Consider the following 21,402-nt stretch of genomic DNA (forward strand, 5'->3'; position numbering starts at 1 on the left):
CCTCCCTCTCTCAGCCAGCACGACAAGCAAACTCATTGCCCTCCCCTCTATGTGGGACATGACTCCCAGGGGTATGAACCTCCCTGGCAACATGGGACATAAATCCTGGGGTGAGATGGGACCTGGGGTCAAGGGATTGAGAAGACCTTGACCACAAGGGTGAAGAGAGAAATGAGACAAAGTGTCAGTGGCTGAGAGATTTCAAACAGAGTTGAGAAGTTATCCTGGAGGTTATTCTTACGCATTTTATAGAGATCCCCTGTTAGTTTAAGGTGTATTGAAGAGGCTAGAGGGAAGTGCCTGAAACTGTAGAGCTGTGTTCCAGTAGCCATGTTTCTTGAAGATGTTTGTATAACGATACAGCTTTTGCAGTGTGGTGTGTGAGTGTGAAAGCCTTGTGTCTGCTGCTCCGTTTATCTACAATATGGACAGATGAGTAAAAAAATATGGATTAAAAATAAAGAAATAATAGGGGGAACAAATGTTTAAATAAATTGGGTAGATGGAAATACTAGTGGTCAATGAGAGCGAGGTATAAGGGGTATGGTATGTGAGTTTTTTTTTCTTTTTTCTTTTTATTTTGTTTTCTGGAGTGATGCAAATGTTCTAAGAAACGATCATGGTGATGAATATACAACTATATGATGATATTGTGAGCCACTGATTGCACACCAAGTATGGAATGTTTGTATGTTGTTTATCAATAAAAATATTTTTAAAAGATCCCCCAAAATATATATATAATTTGAACTTGTGCAAAAAAAAAGTAAATATTATCCATGATTCTATCATTTTTTTAAAATGCCTGACAACATGAGAGTCCCCCCTGTACTTTCTTTGCGTCTAGTCCCACCCTCATAATCAGTCACCGTTAATGGCTTAGTAAATATCCTCTTCACCTGTTAGTGTGCTTATCACTTTTATGGATGTGTATGTGCAAGTGAGTGTGTATTGCATGTACACACACATGTAAAAGCGACTAAGAATCGGTGCATATTGGTTTATGATGTTTGCACATCTGTTGTGTGTTGCCTGCTGTGGGATGGGACAGGAGCAGGAGCGTTTTGAAGAGGGTGTGTAGGACGTGGCTGGTCTGGAGTGCCAGGCTCAACACGCTGGGCGCTGCCTGCAGGAGAGGTCCAGGGGAGGCCGGCCAGCAGTGAGGCAGCCTCTCGGGAACTGGGGTTAAGTTGCTACAGTCTTCCACTCAATTCTGTACATTTGTGTTTTCCTTTTTTGGGTTGTAATAGTAAAGAGAATTATTCTGGAGGTGAGGAAACATGAATGAAAAGATGCAAATCAACTTTGTTTTCCCCTCTCTGCAGCAGATAAGCACTGTTGATGCGCTGACCACACTGGGCGCCATCCCTGCGGGGTTCAGGCCGTCCACGCTCTCCCGGCTCCTGGATGAAGGTAACACACCTGTCTGCTGCCTCCCACCTTGAGAGCAGCAGTCAGCCTTGAGGCTCAGCCCCTCTGTCAGAGCCAGGGCAAGTGCCTTCGCAGAGGCTGGACTAGCACTGGGTCCTCATCTCCTTTACTGGGATGAATGAGCAAAGGGCCCTGGGTTTATAGCAGAGCTGTCTAGGAGATGGCAGATCTCTTTGTAATTCCTGATCACACAAGTACCCTGGCTGACATTTTAAATGTAGGTCTTTTATTTTAAAGAAAATGTAGTCCAAGTTTGTATGACTATAAACTTAAAGAAATTCCCTTTGCTCTTTCTTTCAGACATCTCCTTCTTAAAGAATAAATTCTTACCCATGTTGTTTTAAATGATAAGTTAAAATAAAATTATATATATATATGTAATTTTAGAGCTGGAAGTGATCCTGGAGATGGTATCCATAGTAAATTGCTAGTTGATGAAATAAGTAAGATGATGGTTTTTCATCCACAATTCCTATTTTTAAGTATTTTTTATTAATAAAACAACATGCAAACCCACAAACATTCTTAACATACAAACATTCCACATATGGTATACAATCAGTGGCTTACAATATCATCCCATAGTTGTGAATTCATTGCCATGATCTTTTTTTGAACATTTACATTACTCCAGAAAAAGAAAAAACTCATACATACCATACCCCTCACCCCTCCCTCTCACTGACCACTAGTATTTATTTTAATCTTTGTTCCCTCTATTATTTGTTTATTTTTATCCATATTTTTAACTCATCTGTCCATACTCTAGTTAAAAGGAGCATCAGACACAAGCTTTTCACGATCACATAATTACACTGTAAAAGCTATGTCATTATACAGTCATCAAGAAACAAGGCTATTAGAACACAGCTCTACAGTTCAGGTACTTCCCTCCAGCCACTCCAATATACCTATAACTAAAAAAGGAATGTCTATATAATGCGTAAGAATAACCTCCAGGATAACCTCTCAACTCTGTTTGAAATCTCTCAGCCACGGACTCTTTATTTTGTCTCATTTCTCTCCTCCCCCTTGTGGTCAGGAAGGTTTTCTCAATCCCTTGATGCCAGGTCCTGTATCATCCTGGGATTTCTGTCCCATTTTGCCAGGAAGATTTGCACCCTTGGGAGTCGTGTCCCACATAGAGGGAGGGTGGTGAGTGCTTGCCATATTGGCTGAGCGGGAGATAGGCCACATCTGAGCAACCAGAGAGATTCTCTCAGGCCATTAGGCCTGATTTTAAGAAGGCTTAGCCTATCCTTTGTGGGGATAAGTTTTATATGAATATATCCCAAGATTGAGGGAGGGCTTGGCCTATTGATTTGGTTGTCCCCACTGCTTGCTAGGGTATCAGAAATTCTCCCAATGGGAAAATTGAACATTGCCCCCTTTCTCCCCATTCCCCCAAGGGGACTTTGCAAATACTTCTTTATTCACTGTCCAAATCTCTCTGGGATTTATCGGGACATCACCCTAACGTGGACAAACCAACAAAATCTCATGCCCTATTCAAGATTCCATGTACTTTCGGTGTTAACTAAACTGACCATACAAGTTAAATTAGAAAATGCAGTACCCGAAATATAAATTTTGCACCAAATGAACATTTCTCCTTTTAGTCTTGCATAGAAGTTGAAGTTTTAAAACATGAATGACATCATCCTTTACCCTGGATTCTGATATACTTAGTCCTGTCCAGATCAGCTTGATTCATGTCTGAAGCTGATGTCTGATCACTTTTCAACTTTATTTGTACAGCTCCTGTATGGGGAACTGCTGCCTTTCATAGCTTCAAAGCTCTAATGCTGAGTCTCAGGTGTCACGTAAATACCCGAAGTTTCTGGGAAACATGATATTATACACAAACAGCTCAGTATCTCAGAATTTAGAATTAACAGTTACAACTCGTGAATATATGTGACTGCTGTAAGAGATTATAATCTAGGACTCTTTACATTAAGCCCCAACCTGATAACCTATGCCCTCAACTTTAGTTCACTGAATTTTTATATTATAGTTACTCCATATGTTTGAGGCATGATTATATTTGTCTTTTTGTTCATGACTTTTCATTCAACATACAGCTCTTAAGGTTCATTCATCTAGTTGCATGCCTCACAACTTCCTTCTTTCTGTTGCCACTCAGTAGTCCATTGTATGTGTACACCATAGTTCCCCCTTCCATTCCTCATTGTACCTTTAGGCCACCTCCATTCGCTGTGAATCTCGAACACTATACCACCATAAACACCAGTGTGCAAATGTCCATTCGTGACCCCATACTCAGTTCCTCGTGGTATATACTGAGCAACTGGGTGGCAGGATCCTGTGGCAACCCCATCCCTAGCCTCCTGTGGAACCACCACACTACTCCCCAGGAGGCTGCACCTCTCAGTTTCCCTACTGACAGTAAATAGGTAATTCTATTTCTCCTCATTTTCTCTAGCACTGTTTCTCTCTGTTGATTTTTAAACAGTTTTATTCACATATCATCCAATCCAACCTAAGTAAATAAATATGCCTTCATCACTATAATCTATATGAAGACTTCTCCTTTTCTTCCACCAAGATCATACTCCTCCCACATGAAACCCGCTTGTTACATTTAGTTCTGGCATAATGCCTTTGTTCCATTCAGTGGAAACATGTATTACAGTGTTACTGTTGACTATAGACCCTAGTTTGCACTGAATGCACTTTTTCCTGTACACCATGCATTTCAACACCATGCAATGTTGACATTCATTTGTTCTACCTCAGGCAGAAATGATTTTTTTATTTGTACATTTGTAGCGCAAAACCAGGAACGAGGCCGCAGGCCTCCAGGAATGTTCGTGAAGTTAGAACAGGCTGAGACTAAGGATCTGTAGTTTCAGGAAGCAAGTTTTATTTGCTATGGCCATAGGGCTCAGCCCAGTGGCCTCTGAAAGTCTGAGCCCTGAACAAAAGGCAACCTTAGCTTTTATAGACTCTTTCACATGTTAAAGACAAGGTAAACAATTGGCTGATTTAAGTTGAGAATGGCCCAGAGCTGAAGCATTGAGGGGCCCCCACCCCAGGAATGTCTTCCCTTGCCTATGTGCATCTCCACCAGTTCCTGAAGGCTAGGGGAGGGGGTTTCTATCCCAGGAGATGTGCCTTATCTCGCTTGCCTGCAAGGAGAGGGCATTTGGGGATTTTCCACAGAGAGCACAGCTAAACCAGAAAGAGGGGACGTTCTGCTGCTACACATTTAATCACCATCAGTGCCCACTCTAGGCATTCCTAAGTTGTACCGTCTGGGTCTTTATCCTCTATCTTGCCTCTGGCATCACATGTGCCCCCAGCCATTATCCCTCAATTACACTCACACTCAGCTTCACTCAGTGTACTTATTACTGTGCTACAACCAAGTACTAATGTGCTATCCATTTCTGAATTTTACAATCTGTCCTGCTGCACAATCTCTATTCCTTCGGCATCAAATGCCCAATTTCCACCCTATTTCTATCTCCTGATAAAAATAGGAGTTTTTAACTTCAACTCTCAAAGTTCACTCATTAATGTTAGTTCATATTAGAGAGACCATACAGTATTTGTCCTTTTATGTCTGGCTAATTTCACTCAGCATAATGTCTGCAGGGTTCACAGATGTTGTTACATGCTTCATTACTTTATTCTGTCTCACAGCTGTGTAATATTCCATTATATGTATATACATACAATGTTGTTTAGCCACTCATCCATTGGTGGACAAATTGCTTAATTGCTTCAGTTTTCCAGTTCCTGGGTCCTGAATTCCTTGGGGGAGGGATTCCACCTGAGCTGGGCCCCACCTTTGTCTTGGGGGAGGTACAGTCTTTAAGAAATTATCTCCGTTCACCTGACTAGTTCCTTTGTTTCTCAGAGGAGCGTAATTCCACCCTTGCCTGGGGCAGAGCTGATGCCTGAGAAGACTTCCAGTTCTCTCTAGTGAGCTGTTAAGCAATAGAAACAAAGCAGAAAAAAAGAAAAAAAAATCCTTTTTTGAGCAGGAACCCCATTCCTTGAATTAGTCAGTCAAAAGTGTGAGTTGGTACGTGGCTCTATGTGTCCCCCCTTTTATTTTTTTAGGGTCTAGTCCTTTTCCAGTATTTTGTGCTATCCAACCCAAAAAGCCTCAGATTTGTTTTTTTTTTCCTTTTTCTGTCAGCCCCGCCCCTTCTCTGCCAGGGCGAAAACTCCTAGTATCTTTAGTTCTTATTTCAGGTTTATCTGAGCTGGAGGCCTATTTTCAGTGGTCAAAATTTGTTCATTAATTCTGCAAGTGGAGCTTGGTTGAGCTAAGCCCCTGCTGCTAGTAAAGTCTGTTTCCTTTCCCCTTGGAGACCCAAGCTGCCATGCACATAGGGAGGGGCGCCGGCCTCTGTCGTTTGGGAGGCTTACAGTTCTGTGTGGGGTCTCAGACGGTGTACAATGTGTGTCTCTTCACTGAGTAGCCCAAGCAGTTCTGTACTGCTCCTGGTTATTTACTAGCTGCTCTGGAGGATGAGCTAGATTCCATCTTGCCTCACTAAACTTCCATTTGCCCCCTCGCTCCCACAGTTCCTATTTTAGTCACTGTCCTTGCAAGAAAAAAAAATAGAAGCTCAAAGGGAAAAAATAAACTACAGGGTAAGTTCTATGTAGTTCTTTTTCACATTTTTCAGGTTGAGGTCAATTACATTAAGTCCAAAAGATACACTGATCCTTTTCTGAAATCAAAATCACTCAGACACTACAAAAAACAACTGATTCTTGTTATTCTCAGTAATCAAGTTATTGTGAACACTGAAGTAGTAGTGGACAGTTGCTGCTAGGGGAAACCTAACTAGCACAGGGTTAGATTCCTGTGAGCCTCTGGACTCAACATTTTCATCAACTGGACAGTATATAACCTTGTTTTATGTGCCTTTCTTTTTTCTAAAACATTTTTTATTGTGAAATATAATATATACACAAAAAACCAGTACATTTCAAAGTACATTTTATCAATTAGTTATTGTTCTAGTTTGCTAGCTGCTGGAACACAATATACCAGAAACAGAATGGCTTTTAAAAAGGGTAATTTAATAAGTTGCTAGTTTACAGTTCTAAGGCCGAGAAAATGTCCCAATTAAAACAAGTCTAATAGAAATGTCCAATCAAAGGCATCCAAGGAAAGATACCCTGGTTCAAGAAGGCCGTTGAAGTTCAGGGTTTCTCTCTCAAGTGAGAAGGCACATGGTAAAAACAGTCAGGGCTTCTCTCTCATCTGGAAGGGCACATGGTGAACATGGTGTCATCTGCTAGCTTCTCCTGGCTTCCAGTTTCATGAAGTTCCCCAGGAGGCATTTTCTTTCTTCATCTCCAAAGGTCACTGGCTGGTGGACTCTGCTTCTCATGGCTATGTTGTTCTGCTCTGCTCTCTCTGAATAGCTCTCATTCTCCAAAATGTTTCCTCTTTTATAGGACTTCCAGTAAACCAATCAAGACTCACCCAGATGGGTGGAGACATGTCGTCACCTAATCCAGTTTAACAACCACTCTTGACTAAATCACATCATCCAGGGAGACGATCCAATCACAGTTTCAAACATACAGTATTGAACTGGGATTATTCTACTTTTATGAAATGGGATTTTGATTAAAACATGGCTTTTCTAGGGGGCATACATCCTTTCAAACCAGCACAGTTATAGAAAAGATTTCAAAGTTTGGTATGGTTACAGTTTCACAATTTTTACTTCTAGCTGTTCTAAGACACTGGAGACTAAAAAGAATTATCAGTGTAGTGATTCAGCAATCATACTTATTTGTTAACTTAGCTCCTTCTTCTCCTTTGATCCTTCTCCTAATCTTTAGGGACATTAGGGCTATGCCCATTCTGCCTTTTCATGTTGAAAAGGAATGTTAATGATGTGGGATAGGGGATGCAACTTATTGGTGTTCTACTGGCAATTCTATTTTCAGGACTTACCTGGCCTAGGAACTATCTGGAGGTTGTAGGTTTCTGAAAAGTTAACTTAGTGCATGCAACTTTTTAGGATCTCAGATAGAGCCCTGAGTGTACTTTAGGGTTAACAGGAATGATGCTGGTTGGGGGTTGGCGAACTGTGACAATCAGCAATATTTAGCTGAAACTTGTGTAAGAGTAGCCTCCAGAATAGCCTCTTGTCCTATTTGAGCTCTCTTAGCCACAGACACCTTATTTTGTAACATTTCCCCCCACTTTTGGTCCAGAAAGCAATGTCAATCCTACAGTGCCAGAGCCAGGCTCATCCCTAGGAGTCATGTCCCACATTGCCAGGGAGATTAACACCTCTGGATGACATGTCCCACTTAGGGGGAGGGTAATGATTTACTTGCAGAGTTGGGCTTAGAGAGAGAGATGTGTCTTTCATTTTAGTATATATGTTGTTGGTCCATTAACATTGAACTTGCGGCCAACAGCATGCCAACACGTGCCTGACCCAGCTTGTCTAACATGGATTTTCTCCATAAGGCACATTCCAGCCTTTCTTGCACTTAGGAATACTAGACAACACTTCAGCACCATGCTTGGTTAAATAGCAGGTCACCAACAAAACACAATATGAAAAGTAGCAGATCAACAAAACCCAAAAATATGAAAAAAAATGGCACTAAATATACGACGAAAGGGCATTGCTTTTAGTAAGACAAGAAAGTACCGTGTCACCTCGTTTGATGTCAGCTGGGAATGTGGTGCATTGGGCAATTCAGATTTGCCTTCATGGGTGACTCTGAAAATGCTGTATGTATTGATTTTGAGGGTGCAGGTAAATCTTAGTGTGTAGGAGAGTCACACATACGAAATCTGTGAATAATGAGGATTGACTGGACATAGCATTTTTTTTTTTTTTTTTTTTTTTTTTTTTTTTTTTTTAAGACAGAGAGAAGGAAGGAAGGATAGAAGGAAGGAAGGAAGGAAGGAAGGGAAACATTTTTAAACATTTTCTTGTTTTATTGTATTCTGTTTCTCCGTTTTTGTTACATGGGCTGGGGCCGGGAATCGAACCGAGGTCCTCCGGCATAGCAGGCAAGCACTTTGCCCGCTGAGCCACCGCGGCCCGCCCTGGACATAGCATTTTTATACCCATACAGCAAGCTGAAGAAGTTTTGGTGTAAGAGTTGTGGCTCCCACACACCCACACAGCATGTTGGGGGACTGTTGGTGTAAGGGTTATGGTTTTTGCACATACCCACACAGCTTGCTGGGGGAGTGTTGGTGTAAGGGCGTGGCTCGCACACCACACAGCATGCTAGGGGAGTGTTGGTGTAAGGGCCATGGCTCTTGCACATCCACACAGCATGACAGGGGGGTGTTGGTGTAAGGGCCATGGTTCTCACACACCCACACAGCATGCTGGAGGAGTGTTGGTGTAAGGGCTGTGGCTCTCATACCCACACAGCATGCTGGAGGAGTGTTGGTGTAAGGGCTGTGGCTCTCACACACTCACACAGCATACTGGGGGAGTGTTAGTTTAAGGGCTGTGGCTCTCACACACTCACACAGCATGCTGGAGGAGTGTTGGTGTAAGGGCTGTGGCTCTCGCACACTCACACAGCATACTGGGGGAGTGTTGGTGCAAGGGCTGTGGCTCTCGCACACTCACACAGCATGCTGGGGGAGTGTTGGTGTAAGGGCTGTGGCTCTCATACCCACACAACATGCTGGAGGAGTGTTGGTGTAAGGGCTGTGGCTCTCGCACACTCACACAGCATGCTGGAGGAGTGTTGGTGTAAGGGCTGTGGCTCTCGCACACTCACACAGCATGCTGGGGGAGAGTTGGTGTAAGGGCTGTGGCTCTGCATCTCGTCGGAGCTTTTCTTGTCTTGCTACTCCCTGGAGGAAGGATTCCTGTCCAGCCAGAGACTGCTGGGTTCGGGGTCCCTGCCTTGTTCCCTTTTTTCAGAAGTCTGCTCTGACCATTGACTCTCTCCTGCCTTGTGCCCCCCACTTTCCCTGCTGGCCCAGTCCCATCTGCAGTGTGCACAGGTCCAGTTCCTCCACCTTCCAGTGCCAGGGCTTCCAACCCTGTCCCATGCTAGTCTAAGCTTTCCTTTCTGTGCTCCTCCTCGTGGTAAGACCTTTCATATTCATTCTTGGATTTCTCAGTACTTGGCAACTTTGGTCTATGAGCCTACTTTAAAAGGACTCAGCCTTGAAGGGTCTCCTGTGAGGGTGGAGTTGTGGAGCTGCCTCTGCCTGTCCACCCACCAGTGCCTGGCTCCTTCCCAACCCACAGGTCGTAGGAGGGACCCACCTTCTCGGAGGGACCTCCCCTGACCCGCAGAGTGTCTCCCGCTCCCGTCTTCCTGAGCACCCTTTATACCTCCAGTCATCTTCTATCTGTCTCACTTGTTTCATTTTGAATTGTTTTCCTTGCTCAGCTGTAAGGTACTGAGGGCAGGGCCTGAGTCCTCACTCACCCTTGTATTTCCAGCTCCTTGCAAAGGACCTGGCATTGAGCAGGGGCTCAAAAGTTATTCTTGAATGAATAAAGAAATGATTTTGTGTTAAGTATCCTTCATGACTAACGTATGGAAGAACTGTATAAAAATGTTTTTGTGTTAAGAAAGTAAATGAATGACTTATGTTTTTTCCTAAAATTTCCACGAAGTGTTAAAGATTTTCTGCATTTTTACAAAAATATTTGAATGGTGCTTCCAAAGGGTTTGCTGTTGGCCTGAAAAGCTTTGAGATCTTTTGTAAGCTGTTTTAAGATCAGTTTCTTAGGTGCTTAGGACTTTGTTTCCTACTGCTGTTTTAATGCATTAATCCATACGGGTGCACCTGTCGCAGAAAGTAAGTTCTTAATATGCAGTTTTGGAAGTGTCTGTTTCCTAAATTAGTAGCATAACATCATGGATTTTTGGTTTTGAATTTCATTACTTTTTTTGTAAGAAAATAAAGGAAACATCATTTTTTTTCAGGAACTCAATTTCGAGCAAGTTATTTCTTACAACCAGAGCTCACCGCTTCACAGCTGGCATTCAAGGACCTAGCGTGGGATGCTGACGCAGGCACCGTGAGTGCAGCCACAGGCCACACTGACACCTAGCAGGCCAGTCGGGCAGTGCCTCATAGAAAACAAACTGTGTTGTGATTTCTAAACACTGAGGGGTCTTTTAATAGATAAGGCAGAACTCAGACTGGCGAGTTCCCTTGACTTGATCTGTTTTTCTTCTCCAGTGTGCTCTTCTCCCATTCTTACAAAGCAGGTAACACTAGGTTTCTTTCTTACTCATTCTTTGCCTCAATTTCCTCATCTGTAAAAAGGGAATAATAATAATAATCTTTCCAGTGTCATTATTAGTAGTAATATTATAATTGGGTAGAAATGAGGAGTTGGCAGTACTTAATGATTATACGTTCTTGGGGAGAGTTAAGAGTAAGTACGGATTCCTGATATCCTGTTCTTATTTGTTGGAAGTAGAGTTAACTCTGCTCTCCTGCTTTTTAGCAGATAGAACCCACATCAGAGGACAGTACTTCCCCATCCTGTTTGCTTCCTCCTTTTTCTTCCCCAGGGCCTCGAGGGAAGAGTGACAGGGTTGGTCAGTGGTTGCGGGGTGAACTGTAACCCCCTTTCCTCTCAGCCCCAGCATGGCCTGGAACCTTCTTCATAGCATTTGTCTTTTTTTTTAAGTCAACAAAGATGTTTTGTTTGGTCTGGGGTGTGCTAATATCTGGTGTTTAATTTTATAAAGTGTGCGTAGAGTACTAAATATTTAGGTTTCAATTCTTAAATTGAAAGGTAAAAAACCATTAGGTAATGTATTATTTTTTTGTAATGATATAAATTATTTAAATGAAAGGTCCATGGCCATAAAAGTAGAATATAAAGTTTAATGAATTGAAGGTATTCTTAAAAAATAAGAAGAAACAATGCCAATTTATTTATTCACAATCTGAAATTTACCTGTGTACTGGATCTGAATAATTACTTCAAATGAAGTACGTTCTCTCTGTCAAAACATCCATAGAAGAAGGCGAGAAACAAATAGAAAATTGGCTGGTATTGGAAAGAGGAGTTTGCTGGCGCTGCTGGTGGTAGGTCAGTGGTTACTCTACCGGGGCCACCTCCGACACTGTCAGCAGCCCACCCACATGCTGCGAGAGTGCGCGGGGGCCAGGCGCACAGTGTCAGGGCAGGTGTTTATCTAATGGTCGTGACTGTTCTTTTCATCACACTTTTTTGGTACTTTAGAAAAAAATGCAAATATTTCATATGTAAACTTTTTTTTAGTTTACCTGAAATGGCTAGTTTTATTTAAACTCTTCTCCTATATGTATAAAATTTCCCCTTTTTTCTTTTGTACTTAGTACGTTTTCCTAAGAAGTATTTACAGAAGCTGAATAAAGGGAAAGGGGAAAAGAAGTATAATTAATAAAGTGTCAGTGACACAGAGAGTTCAAACAGAGTCAAGAAACTACTCTGGAGGTTGCTCTTACACAAGCTTCAGGTAGACCTTGCTACCTGTTATAACCTGCCAACCCCCAACCAGGACCATTCCAGCCAATCCTAAAGAACACCTAGGGCAATTTATAAGATTCCACAAGGGTTCCAGGCACTAGAGTAACTTTCCAGAAACCTACAACCTTCAGATGGGTCCCCGGTTCAGATAAACCTAGCCCAGCCTCCCCAGAACATGAGATAGTTTCATCTCCCTACCCCATATTAATGACAGACCCTTCCAATATCAAAAATTTAGAACTGCCATAGCCCAAACAGCCCTAAAGAGAGGTATGGAAAGATCAAAGGTAATGGTGGAATTATACATAGAAGATAGGATTTAACAAATGAATATGAATATTGAGTCATTAAATTGATATCTCTTTTGGTCTCTGGTATTTTAGAGCAGCTAGGAGTAAAAACCTAAAATTGTGAAATTGTAGCATATGTCAAAGTCTGAAATATGTTCTTCAACTAATTGTGGTACTGTGCTTTGAATTTATAGCTTTTTTGTATGTATATTATTTTTCACAAAAAAAAAAAGAAGGAAAAAAAAGTCAATTGTGATGATAAAAAAGTATTTAAGCCCACCAGCCTCCTAAATTCTGGAGCAGCTAGAAGGAAAAATATGAGAGGATCATATGGTACCCATAGCAAATTCTGCCCTGTAACCACTTGTTGAAGAGTACTTTGAAAACTATTGCTTTTTTTATTTCTTTGCTTTGTATATGTTATACTATACAATAAAAAAAGTTTAAAAAAAAGATGAATAAAGGGGAAAAAATGAAAAAGGGAAGAAAGATATAAGGAAAATGAATTTGTCTTAAAAGTCATAAAAATAAGATTTATTTATAAATAATTTTTCTCCCAGATTAGGTCAAGACCAAGCCGTGCCTCACTGATCCTGACCCTGTGGAGCTGTAAGATGGTCCCTCTCCCCGGAGCAAGCATGCAGGTCCTCAGCAGGCAGGTGCGCCTCTGCCTCTTCGACGGCGAGAAGGTGAGCTTACGCGGGAGTCAGTACATTTACATCAGAATGGAAAAACATTTTTAATGCTGTATTTTCAAAATATGCTGGTCTGGTTGTCCCTGAGTGTGTGTGTGTGAGTGTGTGTGTGTGTGTGGTTTGTGGTAGAGCACTTAGAGCCTAAGTTTAACCCCTGGATCTGTCCGTTGCTGAGGGTGTGATGTTGGTGAAGCCAGTCTGCTTTCCTGAGCCATAGCCATTTCACCTGTGAAAAGGTACTGCGCCTGATCTCCTAGGGTGGTTGTGGACACTTTGGATCTCAAGTGTGCAGAAACATCTCCATCTCTATACAGAGTACTGCATTTTTGAAAATTGCCCGCACCTGTGTAGCCCCAACCCGTCAAATACGGAACCTTGCCATCGCTCTGAAGGTCTCCTCGTGTCCTTTCCATCCTGCTCTCCCTAATTCCTGAGAAGGCCTTTCTTACCCAGTAACAGAGTTTGATTGACTCCTAAAGCCTTAACTGAGTTGATTGTGGGATGTGGCTTAAACCCTGCTGAGATGGGAATTAGCAGCTGTAAGTACACATATTAGAAGGAAAGAACGACATGAGGTCAGTGGTCTCAGCTACAGACTCAGAGGTGAGAAAAAGAAGAGAAACCCATTAGAAATTAATGAAATAGAAAAACAGATGAGCAAAAGAAAATCAACAAGGCAAAAGTTGATTCTTTGAAAAGATTAACAAAATTGAGAGAAATTTTAAAAGCACAAGAAAGAAAACACTAAATTTCAATATCAGACATGAAAATGGAGACATCACCACTGATTGTACAGACGTTAAAGGCAACAAGGGATTATTATAAATACCTTTATGCCAGTAAATCTGACAACTTAGGTGAAAAAGATAAATTCCTGTAATATATAATCATTGAAACTAACACAAAAAGAAATAGAAAATTGGAATGACCTTTTCTTAAAAAATTGAAACTGTAATTAAAAATTGCCCACAAAAATAACTCCAGACCCAGATAGCTTCACTGGTGAATTCCTCCAAATGCTTAAGGAAGAAGTAATACCAGTCTTGTACAAACTCTTCCAAAAAATGGGAAAAAATGAAATGTTTCCCAATGCATGCATAAGGCCAGGAGACACGTGCTACCACAATCTAAATAGGTATTATAAGAAAGAAAGATTACAAGACCAGTATCCTTCATGAAGATAGAAACTAAAATCCCAAATAAAATATCAACAAATTCAATCTAGCAATATATAGAAGGGATAATATGCCACCACCAATTGAGGTTTATCCCAGGAAATCAAGTTAATTTAATATTTGGAAATCAGCTATTGTAATTCACCATATTAATAGAACAAATAAGAAAAATCATGTGACCATCTCAGTAGATATAGAAAGAATATTTGACAAATCACAATACTCGTTCGTGATTATTTTAAAATTTCAGCAAACTGGAATAGAAAGGAACTTTTTCAGTTTGGTAAAGGGCAACAAGAACTACCTACAGCTAGCTTCATACTTGATGAAATATTGAGTACTTTCTAAGATCAGGAACAAGTCAAGAATATTTAAGAAATAAAAAGATTACCCCAATTTTTTAAATAGGCAAAAGACTTAAACAGGTACTTCAAAAAGGAAAATATATTAAAAAATAATAGGCACATAAAAAAGATGCTGAACATAATAAGTCATCAGGGAAATGCAAATTAAAATCATAATGAGAGAGATGCAAATATATGCTATATATAAGATATATCTTAAATATAGTAATATAGGTAGGTTAAAATTAGAAGGATAGAAAAAAGATATACCATGCAAACACTATGCAGTGAAAAGCTGGAGTGACTGTATCAGACGAAATAGAGTCCCAAATAAGGACGATTCCCAGGGAGAAGGAGCACGTTACACATCGATGAAAGGAGCAATTCACCAAAAAGACATGGCAGTCTTAACAGACACACCTAACATCTGCATTTCAAAATACCCGAAGTGAAAATTGAAAAGAAGAGATGGGCAGAGCCATATTATAGTTGAAGACCTTAATATTTCTCTCTCCAGAATCAATAGAATAAGTAGAAAATCAGTGATGGTGTAAGAGACCTGAATAACACCATCAGCAAACTGGATCTCATTGGCAGTTACACATACCTCTCCCGGAAGTAGCATCGCACACATTCTTTACCAGTGCACGGGGTATAGTCACTAAGATAGACCAGATGCTGGCCCGGAAAACTTAAACAAATATAAAAGAATTGAAATCATACAGTGTATGGTATCTGATCATATGGAATTAAATTAGAAATCAGTAACAAAAGATCATCAGAAAATTCCCAAATACTTGTAAATTAAACAACAGATTTTTAAATAATTCACAGGTTAGAGAGAAAGTTTCAAGGGAAACTAGAAAATATTTTGAACTGAATAAAAAATGAAAATGCAATGTGTGGAATGTAGCTAAAGCATTGCATAATAGGAAATTTATAGCGCTAAATAAGTACATTTTAAAAGAGGAAAATGCTCCAGTCAGTCATCTGAGCCCCAGATTGAGGAGGAGGTGCTTAAACTGAGCCTCAGACAGGCCCTGAGAAGGGGCGAGAGAAGACAGAAAGAGCAGCACAGATCAGGGCCCTGTGGTGGGAAAGGATCAGGGAGTGGAGGCGAGTGCAGCCGAGTGGAGAAAGCAAGAGGAAGTGTGGAGTGCTCAGAGCAGGGGGTGTTGGGTTCAGTGAAAGACCCAGAAAGCCAGAGTGGCAAGGCGTTTCGTCTGGGCTGAAAGCAGTCAAGGTCATTGAAGGAGGTGACCTGATTAGATTTATGTTTGGGGGGTTTTAAAATTGTTTTTTATTGTGGAATATATACAGTAAAGTGATAAATTTCAAAGTACAGTTTAACAAGTGTTATAGAGCAAAGTTCAAAGTATGGTATGGCTTACAGTTCCACAATTTGAGGTATTTCCTTCTGGCTATTCTAATACACTAGAAACTAAAAAGAAATATCTATTTAATGATTCAGTGGTGTTATCGGTGATATCATTTGTAAAAGCCAAACTTCTCTATTACACCTCCTCCCTGTCATTTGATCTTTCTCTCAGCCTTCAGGAATATTTGGGCAATGACCATTCTAACTTCTTCATATTGAATAGTGTGTCGCCATTATGGGGTAAGGGAATACCACTGGAGGTTCTGGGAGAGACTGGTACCTCTAAGTTTCAGGGTTTATCTGGCATAGGAACAATCTGGAGGTTTTAAGTTTCTGAAAAATAAACTTAATATATAAACTTTTATAGAGTCTTAGATAGAGCCTGGGGTTTTCTTTAGTTTTTAGTAATACTGTTGTTTGGGGCTTGGCATACTGTAGCAATTTGTAATATCTGGCTGAAACTCGCATAGGAATAACCTCCAGAATAGCCTCTTGACTCTATTTGAACGCTCTTAGCCACTGAAACCTTATTTTGTTACATTTATTTACCCTCATTTGGTCAAGAGGGCACTGACAGTCTCAAAATGCCAGGGCCAGGCTCATCCCTGGGAGTTATGTCCCTTGTTGCTGCAGAGACTTTTTCACCCCTGAAAGCTGCAGCCCATGAAGGGGTCGATTTATCTTGTGGGATATCTCTGGCTCCTCTCTGAAAGGATTACAGGGGCCAACAGGAGAAGAGCACTTGAGAGACTATGGCTTGGATTGTGGTCAGAAAGCAGTGTCATCTTCAAGAGAAGAAAATCTGGGGACAGACTGCCCAGCTGCACCCTGGCTCCACCATTTGCTAGCTCTGGGACCTCGGCCATATTCCTTGCCCTTGCTGGCCCATTTCCTCAGGTGCTGGGGCACATCACTTAGACTGGATGTGAGGTTGAGTTAAGCAGTAGATCCATGCACGGGACAGATGAGAGGTAATGGTACTTCAATTAGAGAAGAAGAAGTGGAGACGACAGGGATGCAGCAGTGTTCAGGAGGTAAAAGTGCTCCACGCTCAGGGGTGGGTTGGGTGTGGTTGGCAAGGCCTCAGACTCCTGTGGCTGGAGGGCGGGGCCACACCCCACAGTTCTGGGCACATTGGAGGACGGTTGCTAAGAAGGCCTGCCCTGGGGGGCTGTGGGTGTGGTTTTGCTTGTGCAGCTTGCACGTCTAACTGCCAGCATGATGGCAGTGCCTTCCTTTCTTTCTTTCACCTGAACCAGGAGAAAGGCCAGTGAACTTGTGCTTCACAGTGGTCCGCCTTCACTTCTGTACTTTCCATGTCCCTACAAAACCTCTGCCACACCTGAGCCAGCGGTGCTGCCAGGGCCAAGAAAAGATGAATTGCTTTTCCCCCTTGGATTCTTTTAACCCTCTCCTTTTCCTAGATAAGAGAATATTTTAAAAAAAGACTGGAATTTTACATTGAATAACATGGTCAAGTCTCTATATCAAAATAATAGAAGTTAACTTATGAAGCTAACCTATGTCAAATTTCCCAATTGAGATGTTATACAACAGATTTAATATTTATTCAACTATTCATGCTATTTATTAATTTGAGTGCTTCTTTAATCAGTCTAACCTTTAGTGCAAATGAAAGACTTATTAATGCGGCACCCCACTTGCAGTGATTGCTGAGTGTGCCATTTGGAGACAGCTGTGAACTCTGAGCTCAGGCAGAAGGCAGCTGGCAGCACTGAGGCCTCCCAGAGCAGGCGGGCACCATGGGGGTCTAAGTCTGAACGCCCTTTTCTGTTTTGTTTGCTCTTTGTCCCCTCCCTTCTTCATTTCTCTGTTTCATTTGCTACTTTCCTGTGTGTTACTTGAACGTGTTTTAGAACTCCATCTTGAGTTATCTGTGGAGTTAGAGTGGATCTCTTTGTAGAGCTTTTTAGTGGCTGCCCTGGGCAGTGCCTTAGACACACACTCGCTGCTCCTGTGGCCTCCTGGTGCCCACACTCCAGTGCAGGTGACCCGACTGCCTTGCCTCCCTTCAGTTCTCTGTGCCCTCCCCCAGTTATAGTTCCTCTCCCTATGCTGAGAACCATATGATGTCACCGTATTATAAACTTTGTTTCACCATCAAACATAATTTAGAAAACTCTAGAGAAAGTCTGTGTATTTACCCATATTTTTACTCTTTTCATTTTTCCTTCCTGATGTTCAAGAGTCCATTTCTGTGTAGAGCATGTCCTTTCTGTTTCATTCTCTGAGGGTAGGTCTGCTGGTGTGTTAGTAAGGGTTCTGTAGAGAAGCAGAATCAACAGGAAATATCTGTAAATATAAAATTTATAAAAGTGTCTCACGTAACCGTGGGAACGTAGAGTCCAAAATCTGTAGGGCAGGCTGTGAAGCTGACAATTCCAATGTAGGATCTGTACGAACTCCACAGGAGAGGCTCCCCAGCTGAAGCAGGAAGAGAGCCTGTTTCTTATGAATCCTCATTAAAAGGCTTCCAGTGATTAGATTAACATCACTCATTGCAGAAGACACTCCCCTTGGCTGATTATAAATGGAATCAGCTGTGGATGTAGCCAACGTGATCATGATTTAATTCTGTGAAATGTCCTCATAGCCACAGACAGACCAGCACTTGCTGGACCAGACAAATGGGCACCACCACCTGGCCAAGTTGACACATGAACCTGACCATGACAGCTGGTGGCCAGCACTCATAGTTCAGGTTGCATGTGAAAGTCTGTTTCCCTTCATTCCTGAAGGATATTTTCACTGGATATAGAGTTTTAGTTTGACAGTTGTTTTCCTTCAGTACTTGACAATGTTGTGCCCTTCCTTCTGGCCTGCATAGTTTCTGATCAGAAACACTCTGATCAGAATTGTTTTTTCCTCTCTCGGTTAATCTATGTGGTGTTGTTCCTGGCTGCTTTCATTAGATATTTTCTTTCTGTGTTTAGTTTTCAGGGGTTTATGATGGGTCTTGGCCTAGATTTCTTGGGTTTAGTCTGTTTGGGGTTTGCTCAGTTTCTTCAATCCATAGGTTGATGTGTTTTGCCAAACTCAAGGGTTTTTCAACCATTATTTCCTCAAATACTTTTCCAGCCCCAAACTTTTCTCCTCTTCTCTGGTACTCTGATAACATAAATGTTAAATCTTTTGTTGCAGTACCATAGGTTCGTGAGCCTCTGTCTGTTTTCTCCCATCTAGTTTATCTGTGTTGTTCAGATTACAGAGGTTGTAGTTTTCTATCTGTACATTCATGGATTTCTTTCCTTTGTCTTCCCCATTCTGCTTTTTATCCCATCCAGTAAAGTTTTTTTAATCTTGATTACTGTATTTTTTTAGTTCTAGGATTTCATTCTGGTTCTTTATTGAGATTTCCCTATTTCTCTTTTGATATTTTCTGTATCTACTTTTAAAATTCATGTTGAACATGTTCATAATTGTTTATTGAAGTCTTTTTTGATGGCTGCTTTGAAATCCTTGTTAGATAATTTGACGTCTGTGTCATCTTGGTGTTGGTGTCTTGATTGCCTTTTCTTGTTTAAGGTGAGATCTTCCTGCTTCTTGGTGTGATGAGTGATTTTTTATTGCATAAAGCCATTTGGGTATTATGTTGTGAGATTCCAGGCCTTATTTCAACTTCTGTCTCAGCAGGCCTCTTTTGGCACCACATTGGCAGGGGAAGGTGGGTGCCACCCTGTGCCACCCCATTACTGCTGGTGAGAGTGGAAGTCCAGGACCCCTCGGCCTCTCCTCACACCCCCCAGGGTGGGCCACAGGGAAGTCCAGGCCCTCTGCCCGGCCTCTGCTGACACCACTGCCGGGTCATTCCTCAGCCCTGTGGTCCGGGGCCAGCCCACCTGCCTCTCCACTTGTCAGAGCCTCCTTCTGTTTGGTGTGTATGTCGTGTCAGTGAATCTTAGTGTGCTTAGTTGGAGGAATAGGAAGTGAGTCTGTTACTCTCTCAGCAATTCATAGAAAAAAAAAAATCCGTTGGGCAGTGCAATGGTGGCACAATGGCAGACTTCTCACCAGCCATGTGGAGACTCAGGTTCGATTCCCAGAGCCTGCCCATGCCAAAAAACAAATCTGTCAAGTTTTGACATCTGGGCAATATCATTAAACATAATAACCTGACATTTATAGAGTATCATGGCTGACTTCCATGGAGGACACATTCTTTCCAAGAGGAAATGGTGCGTTCACCAAGACTGATCATACGTTAAGACTATAAGACTCAATAAAACCAAAAGAATTGAAATCATATGGAGTATGTTTGCTGACTGCCATGGAAGTGAATTAAAATTAACAGTGAGCTATCTAGAAAATACCTAAATAGTCAAAAAAGAAAATATAAGAGAAGTTATTAAGGAATCTACAAAAAAATTACTACAGCTAGTAAGTGAATCTACCTAAGTTTCAATATAAACAATCAATGTATGAAAACCAATTGTATATTTATATATTAGCACCAAATAATTTAAAAATACAGATTTAAAAACAGTCCCATTTACAATAGCATGAAGACATAAAATATTTAGGAAAAAATGTATTCAAGATTTGCAAAAACCTCTATACTGAAAATCATAAAACATTACTGGGAGGAATTGAAGAAAACCTGTGCTATCTAGTATAAAACTTACAGTCATTGAAAAACATTGGTCCGAAAATAAAAAGGCAAGCCGCAGATGAGAGAAAATATTTGAAAACACCTTTCTGACTGAGGACTGGACATAGTGAGCTAATTAAACGAATGGGAGGATGGGTAAACTTCCTGTGACGTGTCCGTAGGAGGAAGTCCTTTCCTCCAGCAAACAGGGACACACGGCGATAGCCCAGCTCCGTGGACGGGCTGCAGAGGGCCTGCGCTGCTGACCCAAAGAAGGCCTGCCCAGTGACTCCCTCGTGCGTGTAGTTAAAGGGGGAGGGATGCGAGTGCCGTGGCTGCCCCTGGGGACTGACCCAAGAAGGGCTTGAGGGGACTCTTGAGGGTGATGATGATGTCCCTACTTTGATGAGGCTTTGGCCACACACGTGTGTTCCTAGGTTGCCAAAACTCATCAAGTGATACACTTAAGATTTGTGTTTTGTTATTAATACTAAATTTTACATCAGAAAAAGAACTATAAGTAAATGACAAACTCTAGTTACTGATAGACGTGCTGAGGTGTTGAGGGAGAGGTCTCCTGTGTCTCCAAGTCTACAGTGCACCAGGAGCCACGGTGGGCTGAGGGGTGGTAGAGAGTAAGGCGGCCCTAGTGAGGCACAGCGGGGAGGATCCAGCTGATGGCACCTGTTGCTCACCTTCACATCCATTTAACTGGTCTGATGGGTTTGTACACTTCATAATAATTAACCACCATTGTGTGTGTCACCCTCTTAACACTTAATTACATACCCTTAATTACTTACTAAAAAATAATACAACCACTAATTACCAATCTGTTTTGCCAATAAGAGAAAAGAGAAGATAAACCTAAATCTGTACTTAGGATCTTTCATAGAACATGATAGTTTTCTAGATTCTACTTGTTTTTCTTTTTTATCTATTTTATGCCTCTATCTGATTTTTTACTGGAATCATCAATATTTGTTTAATTATGAACTATGT

At 41.5% G+C, this 21,402-nt stretch overlaps 1 protein-coding gene across 7 annotated transcripts in view; it reads left to right on the forward strand.

The window, feature by feature from the left end:
- The window catches only part of NPHP1 (nephrocystin 1), an 87,332-nt gene that overhangs the window by 34,127 nt on the left and 31,803 nt on the right, over nucleotides 1-21,402 (forward strand). For all 7 annotated transcript variants that reach the window (XM_077133727.1, XM_077133728.1, XM_077133729.1 and 4 more), the window contains 3 exons: nucleotides 1,326-1,413; nucleotides 10,366-10,460; nucleotides 12,760-12,888. In XM_077133727.1, the coding sequence (XP_076989842.1) occupies nucleotides 1,326-1,413; nucleotides 10,366-10,460; nucleotides 12,760-12,888 (312 nt within the window). The remainder of the gene's footprint in view (nucleotides 1-1,325; nucleotides 1,414-10,365; nucleotides 10,461-12,759; nucleotides 12,889-21,402) is intronic.

This window comes from Tamandua tetradactyla, chromosome 17 (assembly GCF_023851605.1).
Source record: "Tamandua tetradactyla isolate mTamTet1 chromosome 17, mTamTet1.pri, whole genome shotgun sequence".
In the NCBI taxonomy this organism is placed as follows: domain Eukaryota; kingdom Metazoa; phylum Chordata; class Mammalia; order Pilosa; family Myrmecophagidae; genus Tamandua; species Tamandua tetradactyla.